The 27314-nt window shown below is 42.8% G+C and overlaps 1 protein-coding gene and 1 long non-coding RNA gene across 3 annotated transcripts in view; one reads left to right on the top strand and one right to left on the bottom strand.

Annotated features, from left to right (window-relative positions):
* Positions 1–13321: 13321 nt before the first annotated feature.
* On the bottom strand, positions 13322–19655 carry LOC140516463 (uncharacterized). The gene is made up of 2 exons (XR_011971371.1): positions 19373–19655; positions 13322–16604 (listed from the first exon to the last, which is right to left on the bottom strand). It is a non-coding gene; the product is annotated as an uncharacterized lncRNA (long non-coding RNA).
* Positions 19656–19928: 273 nt separating this feature from the next.
* The window catches only part of DOCK11 (dedicator of cytokinesis 11), a 193572-nt gene continuing 186186 nt past the window's right edge, over positions 19929–27314 (top strand). For both annotated transcript variants that reach the window (XM_072625882.1, XM_072625880.1), the window contains exon 1: positions 19929–20146. In XM_072625882.1, coding sequence (XP_072481983.1) covers positions 20045–20146 — 102 coding nt within the window. In that variant the 5' untranslated portion in view covers positions 19929–20044. The remainder of the gene's footprint in view (positions 20147–27314) is intronic.

Genomic DNA, 27314 nt, shown 5'->3' with positions numbered 1-27314 from the left:
CTCCTTGTATTCGTTTGGCTCTCAAGTTCACCCTGTTTATTTCTGGTTACAGACCTCTTGATTAGAGTTAGAAAACTTTAGGCAAATATAATTGTAGTACCCCTTGGTAGGTCCATGCCATCCTTGGCCAAGAGTTTTGTTATGGTCCAATGGAAAGAGCACTGAACTGAGAGGCCCCGAGCTCTAGTCTTGGCTTTGCCAAATGCTATCTATGTGGCCTCCTCTATAACATGAGAAGTATTAGTCTGGATCACCTCTGAGTTCCCTGCCAGTTCTGTCTGTGTTAAGGTCCTATGTGTTAAATTGTTTTCTAGAAGTCAGTATCCCACTGGCATCTACAGAGCAGCTTATGGAAAAAAGGTCAACTTCTGTTCCTAAAATTCCCTGGACTTTTCACTTCACAATCTTAATACTTCCAAGAATAGAGGCTATTGCCCAAGTTAGAAAGAAAGGAGAAAAAGCAGGGAGCTCTGATCCACTGAGTCAAACAAGCCTGAATTCAATCTGACTGATAAGGACAGTTCCAATGACATTCCATTCTGGACCTCTCTGAGCAAAGTGAAGTTGGATTCTGGTTACATTGGGGTAGAGTCTGAAGCTTCAATAAACCAAGCAGTCAGAGGATGGAAAAAAAGCATTAATGCCCTTTGTTTCTGATGTATTGAAGAAGTCTGTTGATTTACTGAATTGTTTAATAGAATTATTTGTAAAAGGGTGCGCGGCAGCGTAGATGTTTAGCTCAGCATCGATCTCTGGCTTCCCGCATAGTTAAGCAGGGGTTTGCTAAAAGAACAAAATTATGCAAAGGCAAAGAAAAGTAGAACATTGAAACCATAGCAGCATTTCTATAATGCATTAGAGTGTAGCATAATACTTAAGCCTCATGGTAATCCTGGGGGATAGGGGAAGAGGTGGTACATTTTATAAGTGAAGAAACTTGAGGCTTACAAAGGTTAAGTGACTAGAAGATCGTCACTCCATTGACTCAAGTCAGACATGACATCTGAGCCGAAGTCTTTGTCACTCAGGGTCTAGCTCATTATCCACTATACCACGAGGCTTCTCCCACTAAAAACATTTGTTAACTGCCTGCTATGTGACTGTGTTAAGTAAGCTCTGGGTATATAAATAAGAAAAAGAAAGATAGTCCTCGAATCTAGAAGCTTTCAGTCTAGTGGGAAGATAATACCCAAGCTGACCAGTGGATGACCATGAAGGTATAACTGGCGACTGTGGAGTCAATCAAAGCAGGACTGCTGAAGGAAAATGGACAGTTCCCTGGAAAGTTCTGATATGAGCCCTCTATAAAGTAAGGCTTTGGGAGGAGTTTACAACTCCATCCTCCAGGCCTCCAATCAGAGGGGAGTCAAAACTGAGGGAGTTGAAAAGGTGTTAAGAACCAAAAACTGAGTCAATCTGCGTGGTGGTGAAATTTCAGACGACCAGCTTCTCCTGGGGGAGGCAGGATGTTCCCTGGAGTTGTGGAGAATGGAGCTGCTGATGGGAAATGGAGAGTTACAGAATCCCATTGGGACTCTGACATACTGGGCAAGGCTGCTTTTCCTCCGTTAGTAGCTCTAATTGTCATAGACCCTCAGATCACTTATTTGCAACAGCTTTCTACTCATATCAGGAAAGAAATGGACAACTTATTTTCTTGTATACCATCGACAAAATCTATCTTTCCATTTCTACCATCAGAAGCATAATGAATGATCACAGCTACATACGGGTTATAGTTCTCTGTGACTGTCTTCTTCCAATCAGGAAGAGACTTTCTGCCCATCTGATCCAATCCTTCCACCATTTGAATCTCAGGTCAATAGAAGCCCAAAAGTTGTATTAAAAAATCAATGCCTTTCCTACTTTTTAAAGATATGGCCAGTTTCTTGTTCTCAGCTTAACTTTTCCCCCCCATATAGCTATGGCATCAGGGACAAGTTGCTTAACTGCTTTGAGCCTCCATTTCCTCATCTGTGAAATGGTGACAATAATAGTTGTAGTATCTCTTTTATAGGGTTGCAAAAAGGAAAGTATTTTATAAACCCTTGAATGTTATAGAAATGGGAATTGATATTGTAGTGGTTGTTATTTAGAGGCAGTATAGCTTGGCATAGCATGGCATGGCATAGCATAGCATGGATGCACCCTCGCAGCAAACACTGGCATCTAATAGATTATGTGATGGTAAGGAGAAGAGACAGACAAGATGTGAGAGTGACAAAGGCAATGTGTGATGCAGAGTGCTGGACTGATCATAGACTTATTCTTTCCAAGCTAAATATTCGCATTCGTCTAAAGCACCACCCCCAAGGCAAAATGACTACCAGAAAAATTAATGTCAACAAATTAGAGCTCTTCTCTGAGCAAGAACAGTTTGCTGCTGACTTGGGGGAAAAGTTGAGCCAACACACAGTTGGCAACAGTGGAGCAGAAAAGGAGTGGGCAGCGTTCAGAGATTTGGTGTACAGCACTGCATTTGCTCATCTGGGTCAGAACACTAGCAAACACCAAGACTGGTTTGATGAAAATGATGGGGAAATTCAGAAGCTGCTAAATGAAAAATGAGAACTCCACAGGATTTGCCAGCAGGATAGTTCATTCACCTCTAAGAAGGCAGCATTTAATTCCATCAAAAGCAAAGCTTAGAGAGATGCAGGATTCCTGGCTCAGTAAGAAGGCAGATGAAATTCAGTTTTATGCTGATAGTAACAATCCAAAACGCTTTTATGATTCCCTGAAAGCTATTTATGGACCAAAAACTTATGGTACATCACAACTACTCAGTGCTGATGGAGGTACATTGATTAGTGATAAGGACATGGTCCTAGAGAGATAGGCTGAACACTTCCATAGTGTTCTCAACAGACCCTCATCAATCAATGCTAAGGTCATTGACCATTTACCTCAGGTTGAAGTCAATCCCTCCTTAGCTGAACTTCCAACTGAAGAAGAGCTTTTGAGGGCCATTAGGCTCCTTCCATGTGGCAAAGCACCTGGTACTAATTCTACTCCAGCTGAGATTTACAAGATAGGGGGACCATTGCTCATACAAAAGCTGACTGAAATTTTCCAGGCTATGTGGCAAGAGGAAGTTATCCCCTAGGAGTTCAAGGATGCCTCCATTGTCCATCTCTATAAGGGTAAAGGGAATGGATTGTCTTGCGACAGTCACAGGGGGATCTCTGTCTTAGTCATTGCTGTCAAAATTCAGGCTAGAGTCCTCCTTAATAGGCTGATCCTTCACCTGGAAGATGGACATATACCTAACAGCCAGTGTGGCTTCAGAAAGAGCCAAGGAACAGTAGATATGGTGTTTGTGACCAACAACTCCAGGAGAAATGCCAGGAGCAGAACACAGGTCTGTACACAACATTTGTGGATCTAGCCAAGGCCTTTGACACTGTTGGTCATGAGGGCTTATGGAAAATTATGTTAAAATTTGGCTGCCCAGAGAAGTTCATCAATATTGTACGTCAATTTCACGATGGCAGGTTTGCCTGGGTTCTGGATAATGGACTTCCCAGTCACCAATGGAGTGAAACAGGGCTATGGGCTTGCTCCCATGCTTTTTAGCATGATGTTTTCAGCCATGTTGACAAATGCTTTCAGTGAGGATGAACACGGCATCAAGGTCAACTACCATACTGATGGAAAGTTTTTCAATTTGAAAAGGCTATAAGTTAAGACCAAAGTGGAGGGAGTGTTGGTGCATGATTTTCTGTTTGCAGATGATTGTGCTCTCAATGCAGTCTCTGAAGCTGAGATGCAACAAAGTATGGATCAATTCTCTGCTGCCTGTGCTCATTTTGGCCTAATAGTTAACAACAAAAAAACACAGGTGCTCCATCAGCCACCACCACACCATCCATAGATGGAACCATCCGTTACAACAAATGGAGAAGTTTTGAATATTGTGGATAAGTTCACTTACCTTGGTAGTGTACTTTCCAGGGTTGCACACATTGACAATGAGGTTGATGCACGCATTGCCAGAGCTAGCTCAGTGTTTGGGAGGTTCCAAAGAAAGGCTTGGGAGAGAAGAGGTATTAGACTGACTACCAAACTGAAGGTCTACAGAGCTATTGTGCTGACCTCATTGTTATATGCTTGTGAAACATGGACAGTCTACCAGCGTCATGTCAGGAAATCACTTCCATTTGAACTGTCTTAGGAAGATTCTGAGGATCACCTGGCAGGATAAGGTACCAGACACTGAAGTCCTGGCTCGAGCTGCACTGCCAAGTATTCAAACTATGCTTCAGAGAGCGCAATTCCAATGGGTTGGCCACATTGTTCGAATGCAAAATGTACACTTGCCAAGAAGACTATTTTGTGGAGAACTCACATGGGGCAAGCAATCACACGGTGGCCAGAAGAAACGATACAAGGACACTCTCAAGGTCTCTCTCAAGAACTTTAGATTTGACTGTGCAACATGGGAGATACTGGCACAGGGCTGCTCGGCATGGCATGCCCACATAAGAAAAGGTGCTGTGCTCTTTGAGTAAAGCAGAATTGAGACAGCACAAAGTAAATGCAGGATGCACAAATTTGGGATATCCACCCCACATATTCACATGGACTATCTGTGCCCAGATTGCGGTAGAGCATTCCGAGCTCGTATTGGTCTGATCAGCCACAGTCGGACACACTGAAATTTCACTTTACAATGGTGATGTTATTTTGGTCCTCTTTGAAGACGAAGGACAACAGCAAGCTTAGTGCTGGACTTGAAATCAGAAAGACCAAATTCAGCCTCACACATTTTTCTTACCCTTGGCTTCCCCATCTGTAAAATGGGTATGATAACAGCATCTACCTCAGGGGGTTACCTAAGGCTCAAATGAAATAAGGGATGTAAAGTGCTTTGTAAATCTTAAGTGCTACGTAAACAGTGATGTGCTGGTAAATGTTTAACAACTAGTTCTTCAAAAATAAATAAATAAATAAGCCACACACACGTATACTGACCATAATGTTTGTTATAAATTTTACTGATATGAAGGATGTGTAGCACACAGTTTACCAAGAAGTATACAGTACTCAATACTGTAAATTCCATAGAGCCTCTTGATTCTTGCAGAATGCTTTTGGTAATTTTTGCTGAATTCTTGTATCCGGAGCTAAGTTATAGTTGTGATTCAACCACGATTGGATAATAAATTTAATGTTTCAGTTGCATCCCAGTTTTTTTGCTCTTTTCCTATTAAGCTTGTTGTCATTCAATTTCATATGGGATCTGCTGTTAAATTATTTGTCATCCTCATAGAAATTCTATTCATTAAACTGAAGCCTTTTCCAAAATCAGCATTACTGACTGTAATAGCACTAATTATCTTGTTGGTCTTTTGTACGGTTACAGAGATTGGAACATGGTTTGATTTACATTATTATCTACAAAATCCTGAAAATCATTCAAATTAATTTCATGTTTGAAAAGTTCATTTAAATGACACATTTCTATTTTTACCAGACAACTATGGTGAAGTTAATTCTTTATAAGGTCAAGTAGAGAATTCTAATAAATCAAAATAATTGAAAATGTTTTCATTATTATTTCTGTCCAATAAAAGACATGTTCATGTCTAGTAACATTCTATTTTTTTTTAGTTTCTACTAACATTCCTAGGAAGAGCAGTTTATTGTTTTTATTAAATGGAATATCTTTAAACTCGCCAGATTTATCAGATTTTCACCTTGAGATGCATACTTTCTAGTACTAATCTTTAAACTCCCCCAAACTCTTATGGTACATTTGAGTGATCTTTTTGTGTTCTGAATCTCAGTTGATCTTGAGTGCAATACAGTTAAAAGCAATGGAAATTCTTTAAGGATGTCAATTGTGACAGCAATGTCGTATATATAACAAAGAGAAGACAAAGTAAAATGCATGATATTGACACCATACAGAAGTAGCAGATCATAAACTACATGCTGCCCACCTCCATCCCAGGACTAGACCAGTTTTAGTCATTTTAATTTCAAGTTCTTTAGCTACAGTCTCCAGTTCAGCTTGATTTTTATTAGATAGATTGATAAATGGAATACATTTTATCCAAAGATATTTTAAAATGATTAACTTGTTTTATTTCAGATATTTAATTGTCAAGTGGTAACTGCAACCAATAATTTAAACAATGCCAAGTGATGATTTTAGGAAAATTTCCAAACAACTTTGTAGCTACTCTAGACTTTCTTCCTGCATTGTATTAACACCACCAAAACAAAATGCTATTAAGGTTGCTTTCAATTATTCATCGTTAAAGCCACAATTGTGTCAAATAGACAATAATGTGCTAAAATACATTCCGCTGTGGTTGATGCCAATTGTTTTCAAGCAATGAAGAACATAACTGGTGATGTTGCTGATCAAACTGCACAATGAAGATAAATTGCTAGGGTGCTTTTCTTCCAAACTATAGACTTCTTGTCAATTATGATACAGATTTTGACATTCTCTTTTTCATTGTTGTTGAGTTGTTTCAGTTGTGTCCAACTCTCCGTGGCCCCGTTTGGGATTTTCAAAGATAGTGGAGTGGTTTACCATTTCCTTCTCCAACTCATTTTAGAGATGAGGAAACTGAGGTAAACAAGGTTAGTGACTTGTCCAGGGTCACACACAGCTAGGACGTGTCAGAGGCCAGATTTGAACTCAGGTCCTCCTGACTCCAGGGTCAGCACTCTACCCACCGCATTATCAAGCTGCCCCATTCTCTTCTGCCATGTTCTTAAATATTTTCATCTTAATTTCTTGTGTAACATGTTCTGCTTTGTACTGCATTGTGCAGGTAAACAATTGCCTATATGTACAACCTTTTCTCTTACAATTCTATTGCTACCTCAATTTCATATAAAGGCCTATTACATTCTATTAAACTGTAAACAGTATTGAAAACTTGTGGTATTTCATTACTTAATTATCAATATTTTGTTATTTAGTTTATGCTCTAAATTGGAAATTAAGTCATTAGTCAGTTTTTAAAAAACACATTTTGAATTTTAGTATGGGCTTTAGAAACATTATATTCTTTAATTTTTTTCTACAGAGAAGTTTGCCTGGTAGTTTTATTCCTGTCCTTTGGGGTCACTAAATATAAATTCCATTCCTTGGACACGCGGACATACTTTTCTGCAGTCACTCCTAAATGCGGAATTTTCAAACAAGCTTTACCACATCCTAATTTGCCTTCTTTTATTTCAAGACATTTGTGCTGTGCTATAAATATGAATGCTTGTTTTCATTCAAATAATCCTGAAGCACAAGATGGTTTATTTCTTCCTTTGACTGGTCGTTCAAAAGATTCAAAATTTGGCTTTGATTATTCTCAGGAATCATTGTTCCTATCATTATTCTCTGTCTGTTATTTCATCTTCTTCACATTAAAAATAATTTAATAGATCACTCTTTTATTCTGGTATTTTAGGGAACAGAATCTGAAAAATAAGTTTATATCATTATCACCACTGTTATTCAATATGGTACTAGAAATGTTAGCTTTAGCAATAAGAAGGAAAAACCTGAAGGAATTCAAATAGGCAAAGAAGAAACTAAGTTATCACTCTTTGCAGCTGTATGATGATATACTTAGAGACTCCTAGAGAATCAAGTAAAAACCTACTTGAAATAATAAACAACTTTGGCAAAGTTGCAGGTTACAAAATAAACCCACATAAATCAACTGCATTTCTATATATTACTAACAAAGCCCAACAGCAAGAGATAGAAAGAGAAATTGCATTTAAAGCTATGGTAGACACTATAAAATATCTGGGAGTCTACCTGCCAAAACAAACCCAGGGACTATATGAACACAATTATAAAACACTTTTCACACAAATAAAGTCAGATCTAAGTAAGTGGAAAAACATCACTTGCTCATGAATAATCCGAGCTAATATAATAAAAGTGACAATTCTACCTAAATTAATTTACTTATTCGGTGCCATACCAATCAAACTATCAGAGAAATATTTTCTAGAGCTAGAAAAAATAATATCAAAATTCATCTGGAAGAAAAAAAGGTCCAGAATATCAAGGGAACTAATGAAAAGAAATACTAGGGTAGGTGGACTAGCCCTACCAGATCTCAGATTGTATTATAAAGCAGCAATCATCAAAACCACTTGGTACTGTGGCTAAGAAGTAGAGGGGTAGACCAGTGGAATAGGTTAGGTACTCAAGACACAGTAGTCAATGAATATAACAATCTACTGTTTGATAAACCCAAAGACCCCAGCTTCTGGGATAAGAACTCACTGTTTGACAAAAACTGCTGGGAAAACTGGATAATACCGTGGCAGAAACTGGGCATAGACCAATACCTGACACTGTACACATGAATAATAGTCCAAATGTATACATGATCTAGGTATAAAGGCTGATACTATAAACAAATTAGGGGAACAAGGAATAGCATATTTTTCAGATTTATGGAGAATGGAGAAATTTATGATCAAACAAGAGATAGAGAACATAATGATGTGCAAAATGGATAATTTTGATTACATTGAATTGAAAAGTTTTTGCACAAACAAACCCATTGTAACCAAGAATAGGAAGAAGCAGAAAACTGAGAAAGAATTTTTGCAACTAGTGTCTGTGATAAAAGCCTCATTTCTAAAATATATACAGAACTGAGTCAAATGTACAAGAATACAAGTCATTCCCCAATTGATAAGTGGTCAAAGGATATGAACAGGCAGTTTTCAGAGGAAGAAATTAAAGCTATATATAGTCACATGAAAAAATGTTCTAAATCACTATTGAATAGAGAGATGCAAATCAAAACAACTCTGAGGTACCACATCACACCTATCAGATTGGATAATATGACAAAACAGGAAGATAATAAATGTTAGAGAAGATGTGGGAGAGTTGGAATACTAATTCATTGCTGGTGGAGCTATGAGACTGATCCAACCATTCTGGAGAGCAATTTGGAACTATGCCCAAATGGCTACAAAAATGTGCATACCCTTTGACCCAGCAATATCACTTCTAGGACTGTATCCCCAAGAGATAATAAAAATGGGAAAGAGTTGCACATGTACAAAAATATTTATAACAGCTTTTTTTATGGTAGCCAAGAACTGGAAATCGAGGGATGCCCATCCATTTGGGAATGGCTGAACAAGTTGTGGTATATGAATGTAATGGAATACTATTGTGATGAAATGATGAACAGGAAGACTTCAGAGAGACCTGGAAGGACTTATATGAACTGATGCTGAGTGAAAGGAGCAGAACCAGGAGAACTTTGTTCACAGCAACAACCACAGTGTGCGAGGAATTTTTCTGGTAGACTTAGCCCTTCACTGCAATGCAAGGACTTGAAACATTCCCTAAGGACTTGAGGCAAAACATCTTCCACATCCAGAGAAAGGGCTATGGAATTGAATCACAGAATGAAGCAGACTATTTTCTCTTGTGTTTTGTTTTGTTTTATGATTTCTCCCATTCATTTTAATTCGTCTATGCAACATGACTAAGATGAAAATGTGTTTAATAAGAATGTATGTGTACAACCCATATAAGATTGTACGCCATCTTGGTGAGGGAGGGGGAAAGGAGGAAGGAGGGAGGAGGAGAAAATCTAAGACTTATGGAAGTAATTGCAGAAAACTGAAAACAAATAAATTAATTTTTAAAAAGAAAAAATGTAGAAAAATCATGAGGTAGTGATGAGTGCGTGGCATACAGTAGACACTTAATACATGTTTACTGATTGAATCCTGAAAAGCTGCCAGAGGTTTTTTGTTTTTTTTTTTCAGTAACAGAACTTCCGAGAACTCAGCATCGCACATCAAAGAGGGACTGTAGGAGAGGCTGTTTATAAATGAAAATAAAAGAAAAAACGAAACTTTTGGCAGCACCATCCATTCCAGGAGGGCCAAATTCAAATAGAAGCAGGGGCTGTTAAACCATATACACGGCCACTAGGTGTCGCCATAATGCATAGAGCACCAGCCGTACAGTCAGGAAGACTCTTCCTCAATTCATATGCAGCGGCGGAGCCTTAATAAATAGCTGTCTGACTTTGGACAAGTCACTTCCCCTCTGCCTCAGTTTCCTCATCTGTAATGAGCTAGAGAAGGAAACGGCAAAGCGCTCCAGTATCTTTACCAAGAAAACCACAAGTGGGGTTACAGAGAGTCTGACAAGACTGAAAACAACTTTAAAAAAAACCAGAATGATTTAGTTTTAAAATGTGATACTATCTATGTCTTATTGTATTTTTATTTATCTTGCTAAAATATTTCCTAGTTCCATTTGAATCTGGTTTGGGCCCCACTGTGATCTAACCCACTCACGGTCTGTCACGCTGAATGTAGAGCATAAAAATGTAATGTTTATATCATAGATTTAGAATGATCCCAGGCAGCAAAATTTGAAAATCTCTATCATCTGTGGTAGCAAGCCGATGTGTAGAAAAAGAAGAAAATATCTGAAAGCCCTGAGTAAAATCTCCAGCGCGTTGGCTTTGTGAAGGCTTTCAGCAGTTTCAAGTGAAATCTGAAGCCGATGTCAATAACCATTAAGAGGGAGCCATAGATAAGAAATTGTCTGAGAGGGAGAAATTGAAAAGGCTTTCTATAACTAATGACTGATAAAGAACTATATGGAGATGCAATTGGTGCCGAAAACCCTGGTTGAAAGAGTGAGCAAGCAACTGAAAGAAGGAACTGAGCAATTTTGGTTCTAGAGGTGGAGAACTGTAGGTGTCAAATGGTGTATACACTGCTAGGCGTGTTGCTCAACTGCTTTTCTTGTTAAAAGGAAAGGTTTTGGGGTGGGGGCGATAGCTAGTATATTTCTATTGGGAAATGATTATTATAAGAACAAGATGTAAAAATTGTGATTAAAAGAAATATATAATTGAAAATGAAGAGGGGTTGGTAGCCTGGTGAGAGCAAGGATGACATGAACGAAAGTTAGAGAGGCATCAGTGGGTTGTGATGTGCATTGAAGAGATCCATTGGAGGATTAGAATTGATTTTTTTTTAAAATCAAAGGTATAATTAATTTTTTGTTATTTTGCTTGATTTTTAATAAATAATTTAGCTGGAAAAAGTCCAGAGAAGGAAACAAAATGATCTGAAGGAACAGTTTCTCTAAAAAATAAATCCAAACCAATCAGAATTTTACAATCTGAAAATGGAAAGAACGGCCCTAGTGGCTATGATCACAAGCTATGATCAAATGAGATAATTATAATTTTATATATATATATATATATATATATATATATATATATATATATATATATATATATAATTATAAAGCTCTTAGCACAGTGTTAGCTATTATGGTAAGGTTGAGTGGGGTTTGTAAATGATGAACCCAATCTAGGAGTCAAAAGCACGTAGGTGAACCAGCTGCAACGGGTGGGGGCCCTTAGGTTCCTTGTCATTCTCTCTGTCTCTGTCTCTGTCTCTCTCTCCCTCTCTCTCCTCTCCTTTCTCTCTTCCATGCTCCTACCTTGCCCACCTCAGAGCAGCACACATAGTTTGAAGGCAAAGGTGTGAGGGCTAATTGCCAGTATATACAGCTGAGATGAATTCCTCCCTTCAGCGTCACAGGACTTGCTCATTAGCTTGACTTACAGTTAAACGGCTAAAGACGCTAGTGAGGACTCACATCTAAAGCCCTAAGCCCCTACTTTGAGGGAATTCCTTTTGTCACTTGCCATGTGCGTAGATCCCTTTCCCAGGTGCTGACCTTTGGAATTATGATTCTATAGGCTAGTCCACCCTGCTTCCCACTGGCTTTAGGCTCAACTCCCACTTAGTCATTTCTTCTTTTCTCATCTCTTTTTGTCAATCTGCAACATGAGTTCTACTCCTGTTATGTTCCTTTTCTGATCCCAATTAAAAGGAAGAACTTGTTGTACATGGAAGGAGATTAGATGTGATTCCTTCCAAGGTCTGGTTTAGTTCCAAGATTTTATTCTATTCTGTCCCATTCTAGTGTAAATCATTTTTCACTTTTTTTTTTGCTAGCATTTATGTAGTACCTTAAGGTTTGCAAAGTCATTTTACATTTGTTAACTCATTTGATTCTTTCGTTCCTGTAAGGTAGGTGCTATTTTTATCCTCTTTTCACAGATGAGGAGACTGAGGCACAGAAAGGTTGATATAGCTAGTATCTGGGGCAGGATTTGAACTTGGATCTTCTGGACTCCAATCCCTGCTCTCTATCTGTTGCAGCATCCAGCAGTAGGTCTCCTTGTTCTTTTTATCCCTCTTAGCAGGCTGTGTCCCTAGTGTCTGTACTTTCCCATCACAATGCATCTACCTCATAATTCCTTAAAAGAATCCTTTTGCCCTCTATAACTCCATCCTAGGATGTTGGCCATCAGGCAGCTGAACGTCCAATTCTCTTCACAGCCGAGGTTCTTTTATGTCCTTATGGATGGGGTTGATTGAATTAATCAATCACACTATCCCACTTAAAGTAAGTGACCAGATGATAAACCTTGATACCATAACCAAGTGAGAACACATTGGGTGAATTAATCACACATAGGCTTTAGATTAAGTTTGGAAACTGTAAGACAGATAAACACAGCCCACAGGAGGGCTGTTAGCACAGGTTCACTCTTGATTTCGTCAAACAGGAAAGACATTAAGAAGGGGTTAATAATTTCACCTTATTTTAGACCAGTTTTCTCAGAAGAGGATTGCTGATAACAGGACCCCAAGCTCCTACGGCATTCCCTAATCACCCTTCTCACGGGGGTGGGTGAGAAGGGGGGCCAACTACCCCTATGTCTCAAGGGATCAATCGAGACAGGCACAACTTGTGCTGCCCCTAAATCCCCTCAAGCCTCAGTGGAGGCCAATTGAGGCAAACACAGATTCCCCCCAAGCCTTAATGGGGGTCGATCAAGGTACACACAGCATTCCAGCTTGTGTACTCAACCCTAAGGATTCCCCATTCACTGTCTAGTGACCACCTGTTTTATAGGCCAACAGACAAAGAAGGCATATTGCCAGCTGTAGCCTCACACGTCTCCATCACCCCATCCCTGTATCTCACTGCACAGCTGCCGTGGATGTTTGTGTTATTTACCATTATATAACTCTGCACAAGCTTGGTGGAGATGTTTGGAACCATAACTGTGGGAACTTATATTTAGTACTTCGGAACTGTTGATTGTTATGGCTGTGGATCCTGGGAAACTGAACTCTGAGAAATAATCACAAACATTCACTTTGCACACACTCCACGCCTCCAGGATCCTGGCCTTTACAATCTACACAGGTAACATTTTTAGGGTCCTCGAGCCAAGAAAATAAAGCATAACATTACAATCCATAGCAACATAACAACAACATAACTGCAATAATATTCATGATACAATAACAATATAGACTACAGTAACATAGACATTGTGTTGGGCATCACTTACATAACAACAGTATAACCTACACATTGTGTTGGACATCAGGTATACAAACATGGCATAAAACAGAACATAGCATTCAGTGTATAACATAATGCTTGGTATGTAACATGGAACACAGTATATAACATTGCATTCAACACATAACATAGCATTCAGTATATGACATAGTACACTGTATGTTAACATAGCACAGTACGTGATATAACATACCCACTCCCCACTTAGATATTCTTTGAGGGTCACAATCTTTGGTGAGCGAGCAGTGAGCTCCTGCTCGAATCAGGTGCTGGCCAAAGTACTGTCCATAGTACTGCTTTTACATCAGGGGAGGTCCTGGGCCAACATCTTGGTTACCCTCATGCCCAGACTGTGATTGCGGGGGTTACTGAAACTGTACCAACCCCCATCACAAGATAGGGGCTTCCCTTAATACATCACATCTCCAGGGGTAGGAGACCCCTAGGTCCACCCCTCAGTCACAATAGGTTACAATCCCCTCAGTCAAAGCACAGGGTTCAAGCCCTAAAAGTCCTCTTGGGGGTGTGTCCTTCTTTCCATGCTGCTGTAGCAGCCTCCCACCTGGCACTCTTAGTTGCACCCATGCTCCAATGATCCAAAAAACTCCAAGTTCAAGTCCCAACACTGCTCCAACTCCCACCACAAGGTTTGGGGGGCCAACTTGGCAACAAAGCCAATAGGGTGGGTTCCCAGGGGTTATGGCACTTCCCCCATCCCACGATAGACAACTCCACCCCTGGGTCTCAAACTCTCCCAGGGGGATGGGGCAAAAAAGCACGCTCAGTGCTCCTGCTTTGCTGTAAAATTTTCATCTTGACCCTCAACTGGGTCCTCAGCACAGTAGCTTCTCCTCATCCTCCTGCAACTTCAAGGGCTGACCACTCCCTGCTCCTGTCAGGGTCTGGGCACAGGCTGCTCTCTGCTCCTACTACATGTCTCACTTCAGGGGGCTTAGGGGGAGGGACTGCCCCTACACATTTCCAGGGCTCCCACCCCTCCAGCACACTCAGGGGCCTCACCTTGCAGGATGAGGCTTCTCCAACCAGGGCTCTCCTTGCTTCTGCCTTGGTCCAAGCACAGGAGGTTCTAGAGGTCCCGGCCCCCGGCTTCTGTTTTTGGCCCATGTTGCCCCAACTCCAGGCAGCTCATCCTCCCCCAGCCTTACATGAGGAGGGACCACTGTGGTCTGGGCTCTGGGCACAATGCAATTCCAGGGCCTTCACCCTCTGGCATAGTCCAAGGAGGGGGTACTCTGATGTGGGCTCTCTCTAGCAAAGCCTACCTCACACTGCAGTGGCTCTGGTCATGGCCTTGACTGAGAAATTCAAAAGAAGCTTCTCCTCTGGTTCTTTTCTTATCTCCATAGGAGTGTTAACTCTTTCCTGCAGTCTGGGGAACTTCTGCTCCCACTTCTCAAAGGACTCTGCCTCTGTGGCAGTCTCTAACAATTCTGGGAGATTTAAGAGGGACTTCTCCCATGCACCTTTTCCCTTCACTATAACACATCCAAAGTCCCCCTCCAGCTCATCAGAGTGGAGGGAATAATAAACATCCGAGCCCTGAGAATGTGGATCTCATTCGCTAACATTTCTTGGGCTTTCTCACATGCCTCTTTTTCCTGGAATAAATCAGTCTGCACCTCCCTTAACCAGGCTCCCACCGATGGTAGTTTGTCAGTATTATTTCTCGCCATAGCTAACTTTAACCAAACTACAACACAAGACACTGAATCACCCATTCGGCACCCCCACCTCCCTAGGTCATGCTTTCCTCCTATAGCCACTTTTCCAGACTGCCTCTTCAGGAGTGCTAGTAGGGTAAGGAGGGAAAGAGGGGTTATCTCCCCAGGGCCCTGCTCTGGGCACCTGAGAAACCACTCCCGCTGTTTCTGATATTACTGCTTCTTGGGCTTCTGCAGCTCCTTGCTTGACTCCTCTCATGTTGCTGGTGCCTGCTCCACGGTCACAACCTCCGATGCTGCTCCTGGGTGCAAGTCTCTCTGGACTAGTCCAAGGTCTCTCTGGGCTGGTCCGAGACACTGCTGCATCTGCCAAAGAACACTGACTCTCCCTCTCCTTTGAGGCTAAGTCAGTCTGGATCTCCCACAGAATTTCTACAAACTCCCGCAGCCTTCCTAGCTCCCTTCTTATCAAGGGTACCCACAATTGTCAACAAAACTTTCTCAAAGCCCCTCAGGGTAGAGGGAACATCCTCCCACTCCTGGGAAGGGGTCCATACTTCATCCTCTCATCCCTTGGGAGGAATCCATAGAGCCATAGCTACAAAAAAGAACACAATAACTAGGAAATACTGGACAACTCTCCCAGTCCCACTAAACCCCTTACTTTCCTGTAGTCTGCGCAAATCCTGCTTGACTGCCCCAGGTGTAAGACAGATAACCATAACCCACAGGAGGGCTGCTAGTGCAGGTTCACTCTTGATTTGATAAGACAGAAAAGATACTAAGAAGGGGTTAATAATCTCACTTTATTCTAGTCTAGTTTTCTCAAAAAAAGGATTGCTGATAACGGGATCCCAAGCTCCTATGGCATTCCCTAATCACTGTTCTCACAGGGGTCTCGATGGGGCCAATCGAGACAGGCACAATCTGTGCTTCCCCTAAATCCCCTCAAGCCTCAATGGGGGCCAGTTGAGGCAAACACAGATTACCCCCAAGCCTTAATGGAAACCGATCAAGGCACCCACAGCATTTCAGCTTGTGCATTCAACCCTAAGGGTTCCCCATTCACTGTCTAGTGACCACCTGTTTTTTAGGCCAACAGACAACGAAGGCATATTGCCAGCAATAACCTCACAAATTTACACCACCTCCTCCCTGTATCTCACTGCCCAGCCACAGTGGATGTTTGTGTTATTTACCATTATATAACTTTGCACAAGCTTGGTGGAGATGTTTGGAACCGTAACTGGGAACTCATATCTAGTACTTGGGAACTGTTGATTGTTATGACTATGGATCCTGGGAAACTGAACTCTGAGAAATAATAATAAAAATTCACTTCACATGCATGAAAATTTACCTTACTTACACTAAAATTTACCTTACATACAGAACCATCTTTGATCAATTTGGATATCCTTGAAAGTCACTGGATGAGCTGGAGTGATGTGCAGGAAGTGTGTCTGGATTTGTTGAGGAGCCTCAGTCACCACCTGTGGGTTTTGTATAGAATAACAGACCAGTTTAGAACCCTGAGATTCCATTACCTGCAAGCTTGGTGGAAGGCTACAGTCAAGCTTCTGAGAAGGAATAACTCAGTGTAGAGAACAGAAGGGGCTCAGCCTTGATCTCAGTTTCTTCCCCACTACCCTCTGGACAGAGTTTTGTTGGGTCCAGAGGATTTGGGGCTTCCAATTGGTGCCCTAGCACATCCCCCAAAAAGCTGATGGCAGCATCTGCATTGGGAAGTAGGAAAAGTTTGGCCAGTATGAGGCAGGAACCCAGCAGAATTGCTGGACCAATACCTAAAGGAAACATCTTGTTGTGTTGTTGTTGTGTTCATCCTTCACTGCTAAAGAAGGCCATGCCATCAGAGAAATGATATGACTTGCACTTGACTTTGAGTGAGGGAGCGCTGTGCAAGGTCACCAGCCTCACTTTTCCTCCAGAGCCATCTGAATCCAGTGAACAGATAGTCTTCAGGATGACTGGAAATGGCCCTGCATGCAAGGCTCAGTGCTGGGTCCCAGGGATACAAAGTCAAAGCAAAAAGCAGACCCTGCCTTCAAGAAGCTTTCATTGTCTGGAGGGATACAGGCACACATATATGTGATAATCTGAAGAGGGAATGTCAACACTGTCAGCTGAGAGTTTTAGAAATGGCCTTGAAGGAAGGCAGGATTTCCAAAAGGAGGGAAAGCATTCCAAGTGTGAGGGGGAAAAAAGGTATGATAGGGTTGCCAAGTTCCTTATCTATAAAATGGGGATAATGCTTAACCTTCCTTTTTCACTGTGTGGTTGTAAGGAAAGCATGTGTGAGTCATCAATTGCATTAGCAACATGAGCTATCATTATTTCCTGAATATCTCCTTTGTGCAAGGTACTGAACATGAGAGGAATCCCATGGGGCCAAAGAGTGTGGTGGGTGGCCAGAGCATTGGCTTAGGAGTTTAAAGATGAACTCCAGCTTGTTCTGCTTGAGGCATTGTGGAGGCTTGGGAGACCAGACCAAAAAGATGGTCCTCTCCCTTTCAGAAGCATCTGTTCTACTGGGTAACATATAAATGTTTTGTTAATTGAACTGAATTGTTCAGAGATTTTAAAACACTGTATACAATTCTACTAAGTACATGGAAGGTTTTCTTATCATTCAATTTTAGACAGTAGTCACTAACCCTTGAGAAGGGCCATCTTTATCAAGAAAAGTGACCAGTGTCTTTGGAGGCTGGCTCTTCAATTCTTATTTGTGACTTGCTGGAGGTGAAGGTCAATGAGAATTATCTTTAAACTACACTGTTGGGAGTTGGGGGATCACCTCTGTTGTGGGATTGCATGTGTTTGTTTGCTTGTATGGTGAGGATGCTGGAAGGACCTTCTTAAGGCATTGTACTGACTGCTCATTGCTGCCATTCTCAATAGTGGGTATTAATAGAAGTCAGTGAACCATAGATTCGTTAAAGCTGGAATTGGGGACTTTAGATGCCAACAATTTCAACCCTTTTATTTTTACAGAAAAGGAAACCAATACCCAGAAAGTAAGAGGTCGTTTGGTCTGATGGAAAGAGGCAGGAGAAAGACTTTAGGCAGGTCACTTAGGACCATGAGTTTTGATTTGGAAGGGAACTCCCCTGTCACTTAATTCACCTTCCTCATTTTATATTTGAGGAAACTGAGGCCAGAGAAGTGACCAAAGTCAGCCAGGTAGTACCAGTTCGAATTTGAACCCAGATCCTCTGGCTCCAGTACAGTATTTAACTTCTGTGCCTCAGTTTCCTTAGGCATAAAAGAAGGATAATAATACCTAATATATTTCTGTCACAGGGTAATTGTCAGAAGCAAATGAGAAAATGTTTGTAAAAGGTTCTGTACTAATGTTGGCTTTTAGTGGTCAAGTTAGACTAAGTAGAATCCAAGTTTCTAAGTTCAGTGCTTTTTCTTTTTCTCACCAAAATCAGTCATCCTGATGAACTGGATTCCGATGGTTGTGGAGGAGAAGTGAGGCTGGTGACCTTGCACAGCTCTCCCTCACTTAAAACAAAGTCAAGTGAAAGTCGTGTCATCATTTCTCTGATGGCATGGTCTTCTTCGGCAACGAAGAACGAACACACACACACATTCAGTGTCTGATATGTGCAAGACAGTGATCCTCTGGGGTTCATGGATTAATATTAGATTTGGAGTCAAAGGATATATGGAAAAAATTCTTCTAAATGGCTAGTTATTCTTATACCAACGTTAAGGGAACTGGGGGTATTTAGCCTGGGGATGAGGAGAGTGGGGTTGGGTGCACTGACAAGCATTTGAAGGTTAATCTCACAGAACAGTCTTGTGCCCTTTGTCCCCCCGGAAGTTGGACCTAGGTGTAATGGGGAGGGGGGGCGGCGAGGGGGAGAAGATGTGAAGCCCAATTGAGAACTGATACCAGGACGAATTTCCTTAGCACGAGAGCTGTCCAAACGCAGGCTACAGTGGGGGTGAGGGGACGGACCAGTATTGAGGTATGGACTGGACTACATAGCTTCGAACATCTTTTCCAATTTTAAGAAGCTGTGATTCTGGGAGTGAGGGCCGGGCACGGAAATACATGGGAAGGACCCCGATATCTCTGTTCATGTCCAGGAAAGCGTCAAAAAGCCTAGAGGCTGAGGAAAGGGTAGACTAATCAAAGAGGGGAAACCATCAGGGGCGTGGGTGGGCCTTTGGGGAAGGGGTTATTATATGCAGCCTTCCAGTCCCTGGCATCTCGGGCGTCAAAGCTCACCCTGTCTGGCCTGTCTCAGTGTCCCCAACAACCTCCTGTGCCCTGGGACCGTCCGGGCCGAGGAGGCTGAAGGGGGCCGGAAGTGGCGGGCGGGGCCCCACCCAGCCGATCGGATCTTCAGGGATGGGATCTTGAGTCGCCTCCCGTCCCAAGACCGGGCGGCAGTTCCAGGGGTCTGAGTAGCTCCTCAGTCTCCTCGAATTCGCCACCTGGTCTCCCCTCCTGGGCGCAGGAGCTCCAGCAAGCTGGGCTGCGGGAGGAGCCCTCCCCAGGACCACTTCCCCCTCCCCGGCCCCCGCCTCCTCCCTCGTGACCCTGCCCCCCCGCCCCCGCCCACTTATTCCTCCTCCCGGGCACACCCTCGATCCCCGGCGCAAGCCCGAGGTCCCGGGCGGTGGAGACCGGGGAGGGGGCGGAGGGAGGCGGGGAAGGAGGGAGGAGCAGTAGGCGGAGCCGGCCGGAGGCGCGAGGCCCGCGTGCGAGAAGGAGGAGGAGGAGGAGGAGGAGGTGGAGGAGGAGGAGGAGGAGGAGGAGGAGGAGGAGGAGGGCGAGGAGGGCGGCGGCAGAGGCAGAGGCAGAGGCGGCGGAGGCTCGGGCTGAGGCGGCGCCAGGGGCAGCGCAGCGGAGACTGCAGCCTGCCAGCCTGTCCCTCGCGAGCCGAGCCGCGCTGCCATGGCCGAAGTGCGCAAGTTCACCAAGCGGCTGAGCAAGCCGGGCACGGCGGCGGAGCTGCGGCAGAGCGTGTCCGAGGCGGTGCGGGGCTCCGCGGTGCTGGTAAGGCGGGGCTGGGCCAGGGCGGCGCGGACTGACGGACGCCCGACGGCCGGGCTCGGGCTCCTGGGGCGGGCGCTGTCCGGGTCCCAGGCTTGACAGCTGGGGGGCGGGGCGGGGCCGCTCCCCTCTTCCGTCCTCTCTCCTTCCCCTCGGAATGCCCGCTACATTCCCTCTCCCTCGGGGCAGCACCTGAGCCAGTGCCCGTGGCAGTAGCAGGAAGGATGCGCGAGGCGCGCGCACGCGCACAAGGCGTCCCGCACCGCCGCGGCGCACAAAAAGAGCCCCACCCAACCCCCCCTGGCTGGGCGCGGTGACAGAGGAAGCGCTGCGACTTCCTCTCGTAGCCGCCCGGGCGAGACCCAGGGGAGGCGGCCGCTCGGGGTGGCCTCTGGCCGCGCCCCCAGCCGGTGCCACCTTCCCCTCGGCTCCATGGGTTCCGGGCGCTGCCCGCGGGCTTCCTGCTCCAGGCTTCGAAAGCCAGGCGAGTAGCCGGCCGGCTGCTTGTTTGTTGTCTCCTGCTCCCCTGTGATGCCAGTGAAAGAGGGAGCTATCCTCGCGCCCAGGCCTGGCCTGGTAATTGTCATGACGGTCCGGGAACCCACACAAGAAACAGAAGGAAAAGTTGACATTAGCGAGAGTTCTGGAGGCAGATCAAAGCTTGGTTGTATACCTTTGAGATAAAGATCTGAGCCCTGACAGCAACAACAGCCAGAGACTTGAAAAGATGTTGTTCTGTCTTGGCTGGACTCTTGAGAGTTGAATAGAGCACCTCACTCGAGCTGCAGCCCGCTCTTTAACATCTTTTTAAAGGGTTTGTAAATATTGTGCTTACTTTGTTTAGTTCCTGTCCTGTTCCAAATCTATTGGAAGGCAAATCTGGCCCTTATTTTCCATAACTGATGCTAAATATATGAAGGCAAACCACTTGCATGACGGTCCTACATGTGCACTCATAGTATCCTTGGCCTTAGTACCATCAGCCAAAACACCTAACGACTTTGTCCAGGCAACTCTAACATTGGGGAAACCCCTACGAGCAGTCAGAAGGTTCCCGTGAAACAAGATAGGGCTATCAAATTTTTCTCCACTGTGATTTCACCAACGAGTGACCTTCAGCCTTAAGAGGTAGCAAGTTAATCTATTAACATTCTTGGTCAGACTTTGGAGTTTTGAAAATAATTAAATAATCATCCAGATTTTTTTAGAGGACCAAGTTTTGTTTGAGTAATGCAGAGGAATTCATCTTCTCAGCACATTGACTATTTACTAGCTCTGTACAGAGCTCTGTTCGAGATACTGGGGGGAAGTTTCCGGAAGATAAGGTCCTTGGTGCCGTGGAGCTTACAGTCTAGTTGGGGGATTAAACCCAAACATAAATTGCAACTTGAGTGATCTTGTCCAAGAATCCAACCTCCACAAGCAAGCTAAGTACTGTGACAAGCACTAGGGATACAAAGAAAGGCAAAAAAACCCCAAAACACCCCACTCCTTGCCCTCAGTGATCATACAGTTTAATAAAGGAAACAATATGTAAATAACTAGGTACAAAAAAGTTCTATATAGAATACAACACAGTCATCTGAAAGGGGAATGCATTAGCATCTTGGGGAGGGGGGAGGTCTAGCAAGCCTCCCTGCAAAAGTTACTATTTGAGCTGTCTTGAGATAACCCAGTAGGAAGGTGGGAAGGGCGGGGTAGAGGGAGGCAGATCATTCCAGGCGTGGGGGACAGTGAATACAAAGGCGCCCCTGAGACAAGTGGTGGAGTGTTGTGTTTGAGGAGACCAGTCTAGCTGGATCCTGTAGCTGGAGAATTCCTGTCAAGGAGTAAGGTGTCGGGAGATGGCAAGTACAGAAAGGGGGCAATTTATGAAGAGCTTCAGATGCCAGAGGACAAACCACTTCCTCCCTCTGAACCTCAGTATTCTCACATGTACAATAAGGAAGTAGGGCTACATCATTTCTAATGTCCCTTCCAAGTCTGAATCTATGATGTCATGAGTAATCCCCTTTAGAATTTAGTCTTCAGAGACGGATGAGTTAGAAAAGAGAATCAGGAAATTGTAGGGTCTCTAAAGTCAAGGGTGGGGAGAGTCTGTAGGCAACAATTCTACAAGCAATACGGAGGACAAGGAAGGGAGGGCTGACAAAAGGTGCTTGGATTTAATGATTAAGAGATCATTTATGCCCTTTAAGAGGGCAGTTTCAGCAGAATGGTCAGAGAAGCCAGATTTGCAGGGAATCTGCGGCAGGAGGGAATGAGTGGAGATAATGTTTAGCAGTGAAAGTGAGAATTCAGATGGTTATATATGGTAAAGGGGACTACAAAGTATTACAAAGTATACTTACAAAGTATTTTAAAGGATTGGGGGAATTATACATTCGAGAGACAGAATAACTTCTGGAATAAAGCTCTGGAGGACGAAAGAGAGTGATGGAGAGCACAGACAGAAGGATTAGCCTTAGTGAAGAGGCCTGGAAATGATGCTGAATTTTGAGGAATGGTTTAAGGAAGCTCGTGGAGTCTAGGTCATCTGTGGTCAGAAGAGAAGAGAAAAGGTTTGAGACAAATACTGTGGGAAATGAAATGAGGAAAAAAGATTATACAGCAGTGGAGGATTTCCGTTTAAATTATGCATCATAAATTAGTAATTGGTGAAATGATCTTAAGAAGACTGAAACAGAAGCAGTGAATTTGGATGGTAGACTTATCCATGGGTCAGTAGTTGAAGACAATACCATGGGAGTAGGATGAGAAGATGACTTGGGCTTTTAGGGTAATAATAGTTTGTTAATCATTAAAGGGGCAGACCATGGCACCAATGCTGGATCTGGAGATAAGTGAACCTAGAGTGGAGAAATGCTTTGGGGACATGTCATTATGTGAAGTTTCGCTTTGTTTAGTGTTGGTGGTACGGCAGGAAGTTGTTGGAGAATGGAATTTCTATTTAAATAACCCAATATCATCAAAAGAAATTGAACAGGCCACAACTTAACTCCCAAAGGGAAAAAAACAAACTCCAAGACCAGATGGATTTACAAGTGAATTCTATCAAACACTTAAAGGATGATTAATTCCACTGTTACATGAACTGTTGTCGAAAATAGGAAAAGAAGGGATCCTTCCAGATTCCGTGATGCAAATATAGTTTTGATACCTAAACCAGGGACAAAACAGAGATAGAAAATTATAGAGCATTATTCTTAATGAACATTGATGCAAAAATTGAAACAAAATAGTAGCAAGTAGAGAATGAAATTTCAAAATTCTTGATCTTGGGGGTGGGACAATTAATAATAAATTAATGTGATTCACATGTAAATGTTAGGAAAGCTGAAGATTCTAAATAATACAATTGCAGTCAGTCAACAAATACATATGAAGTACCTACCAAGTGCAAGACAGGGTTAAGCACTTTATTTGAAAGTAACTGGACTTTTTTCCTCATTGCATCTTGATACGTCCATTTTGGGTTGATCTTTGTTTGAAAGAGTTTGTTATTGGAACATTCAGAATATACAGACCGCTCCACTTCAGTCCAGGCTCAAGCCGAAATTTCAGAAGAGTCAAGGAAATGTCTTTGATTTTGATGCATTGTGAGATCAGTGTGGGAACCTAGTGTCTTTTTGTCTCATGGTGCCTGTTTTGCCACAAGAACCAATCAGTAATGCTACTTCCATAGGAAAATAGAATTGCAAATATTACATCATTATAAACTCCGCAGTATGATCTGCCTTACTGATGATAGCAGTTATTTGGGATAACTGGGTCACAAGGGCTACAGATTGGTTACTACATAGTCATGTCCCCCAATTCTGGGTTTTTGTCATCGGGTTCCAGTTTGTAATACTAAATTAGAAGGGGACGTTCAATACAAAGCCATCTTCCATAAACAGATGAACTATAGTGAATACCAAACTGCTTTGCAATTACAGGAATTCAGTTAGGTTGCACCTAAAACCCTATTTCCTACTAATAACCTCTCACATTTCTGTAGTGTTTTGCACCTAGCAAAGGGAAGCAAGAATTACTTAGGTAGCAACCTTGAGTTCTTTCTCTTTGTGAAAGAGTCTCACCCAGGGTACTACTCTACACTTTGAAGAACTATTGTTTGTCTTCCACAGCCCTGTTTTGGGGGGGACACAAACCAAATTCTGATGTTCCCAGGAGAAACCTTTGGTAGGAGCACAAGCCATAGAAATTTGCACGAGAAGCTGGTTTGAACCTGGTCTTTGTGAGCTTAGAATTTTGGTAATGGACCACAGATTACATTTTGAGAGACATCTTGTACTGGAAGGAACATAGGACTTGGAGACAGTAAAGGCTTTGGTCTGAATTGTAGCTCTAACACCAGTTCCATAATCTTGGGCAAGTCAGCTTCTCTGTGCCTGTTCCTGTAACTCTAAGATGGAGACAATACTACTCTCAGTACCTATCCCAGTGGGTTATTGTAAGGAAAGAAAGACAAACTTGCATCATTCGTTATTATTATCTGAGTCCAGGGCTCTTTCCACTGTGGTGTACTGCCTCCTGTGTGGTATTTTCCTTATTGTAACCCCAAACCTGCAATATTATGTCATGCCAGATTTTCTGTTTAGAATTCATTTTCCCAGGCTAGCCTTGCTGACATGTTATCGGTACCCTGCAGCTAGGCTGTGATCAGAATATTGAAAACACTTAGATTTGTGCTGGGTATAGTACACAGCTGTATGTTTCACCATTAATTCACGATTATTTTCATGAATCTAATGACTGCATCATAAAACAGACAAGAGTATATTTACATAACTACTGTACTGTAGGTATAATATTCAGTGGTGGTCCCAGGGAATAGAAGTGTATCAATTACTGTTAGTAAGTGGTTCTTAGGAGGGGGCTTATTTCATAGGTCATTTGGGGGACAAGATTATTAGCTGAGCAAGATTCTTTGATAAAGGTCTCATTTCTAAGCTATATAGGGAACTGAGCCAAATTTATAAGAATAAGAACCATTCTCTGATTGATAAAGGATCAAAAGATATGAATAGGTAATTTTCAGAGGAAGAAAGCTAAGCTTTCAATAATCATATTAAAAAATGCTCTAATTCCCTAAAAATTAGAGAAATGCAATATAAAAGAATTCTTGGGTACCGTATCACACCTATTAGATTGTCTAAGTTGACAAAAAAGGGAAAATGACATGCTGGAGGGGTTGTGGGAAAACAGGTGTATTTAATGCACTGATTGGTGAAGCTGTGAACTGGTTAAGCCATTCTGGAAAACAATCTGGAGCTATGCCCCAAAGCTAATAAACAGCATGTCCTTTTACCTAGTGATATCTCTACTATGTCTGTACCCCAAAGTGATTAAAAGGAAAAGGGCTCATATATATGAAAAGAAAAGCAGCTCTTTTTGTGGTGGCAAGGAACTGGAAACAGAGCGGGTTGGGGAATGGATGAAGAGTTATGATATATGAATGTGATAGAATGCCATTGTTCTACAAGAAATTATGAGGGGGATGATTTCAGAGAAACCTGACAAGACTGTATGAATTTATGCAAAGGGAAGTGAGCAGAACCAGGAAAATGATTTGTACTATCATAATAATATTGTAAAGATAAACAAGTAAAAGATTTAGGAACTATGATCAATACGATGACCAACCCATAATTCCAGAGAGCTCACAATGAAACATGCTATATACGCTTCCAGATAGAGAGGTGTTGCACTCAAGCACATTTTTATTTTGGGAGAAGGATGGCTAATGTGGAAATCTGTCCCTTTCCAAGACTGCTCAGGTTCCATATCATTTCTCTGATAAAGATAGCCTCTAACACAAGACTCCTTCCCCTCTTTTGTGTCCTGGACCCCTTTGGAAGTCTTGTGAAGCCTATGGACCTCTGCTCAGAATTATGTTTTTAAAATAATTTAAGGAAATACTCGATTTTAGTTAAAGGATAATGAAAATAAAGATGATTTCCCCCTTCCATTCAAGTTCCCAGACACCGTGAAATCTCTGGATGGATCCCTGCTCTCTGATAGGTAAGAAGGGCTGTAGAATCGTTGCCTTGTTTCCTCCACTTTGCCTGGAATGATTAACCATGATTAACCTGGTATTTAGGAAGGGACTGAAGTCAAGCACGGTTGTCTCTCCTGATTGAGGAATTTGGGGGAGTATTTAACACAGATGAAAATGTAGAATGCTCTGGAACTGAGTGAGAAGTTGCACAAGAAAATAAAGTCCTATCAGCCAAAACAGCTTTACTCAATGTTTAGAGCTGATAAGCCTCCTTCTCCTCTTCGGGTTCCTATCTCTGGGTTCGGATTGCATTGTTCCCTGTGACACTACCTCAGGGACCGGGAAGCCACCTTCCTGAGAGCAGCCCATAATTAGCTGGCTCCTTGGGGGGCTCAAAGCCAGAGTGGGTTCTCTTTAGGGACTTCCAGTTAGCAGAAACCAGAGAAACTTCTTCTCTAAGCTGTTTTTAGGCAGCAGAGAATAGGATTTGTTTTCCTGGAAGGGACTCCTAACTGTCGTCTCACTGGCAGACTTTTCCCATTTTTTAAACCGCCACTGTCCACCTTCTAGACATTCTGCATAGACATTCTGCAGCCATTGCCACCCCTTGGAGCAGGGGTTCCTGACCTGGGCTTCATGAACCTCCAAAGGCTAAGTAGATAGATTTCAGAAGGTCTGTGGACTGGGATGGGGAAAACAATTGCATCTTTATTTTCACTATCTCCAACTGAAATTTCACATTCCTTTCGGTGATTTAAAAACCTGACTCTGAGAAGGGGAGAAGGCAGGCTGCCTACCTGCTAAAGGGGTCTGGGACACCAGAAAGGGTGCCTTCAACATAGACCTCTTACTGGTGCACCACAGCTGATTGATAAGCACGGTGTTATGCGAGTGGCAGGGACTTCAATTAACCCTTTGTGGAATAAAAACATTACTCCTGGGCATTCTGCTATTTAGTGGGCACCTGCTTTGTGCCAGGCCCCGTGCCAGCCACTGGGAAGCAGACAAAAACCGAGAGTCTCTACTTTTAAGGAGCTTGGTTCTGTTGGGTTCTTAGTTTTCTTAATTCTAAATAATCTGTAGATGGACATAGAAATTTAAATACAAATGGCATGTAAGTAGATAGAAAAGAATTTCCCAGGTGGAGGACATTAGTAACTGGGTGGAGAG

This window comes from Notamacropus eugenii, chromosome X (assembly GCF_028372415.1).
Source record: "Notamacropus eugenii isolate mMacEug1 chromosome X, mMacEug1.pri_v2, whole genome shotgun sequence".
Classification (NCBI taxonomy): Eukaryota; Metazoa; Chordata; class Mammalia; order Diprotodontia; family Macropodidae; genus Notamacropus; species Notamacropus eugenii.
Note: the sequence above shows the minus strand (reverse complement) of the source record. Positions and strands in the feature narration are given on the sequence as shown.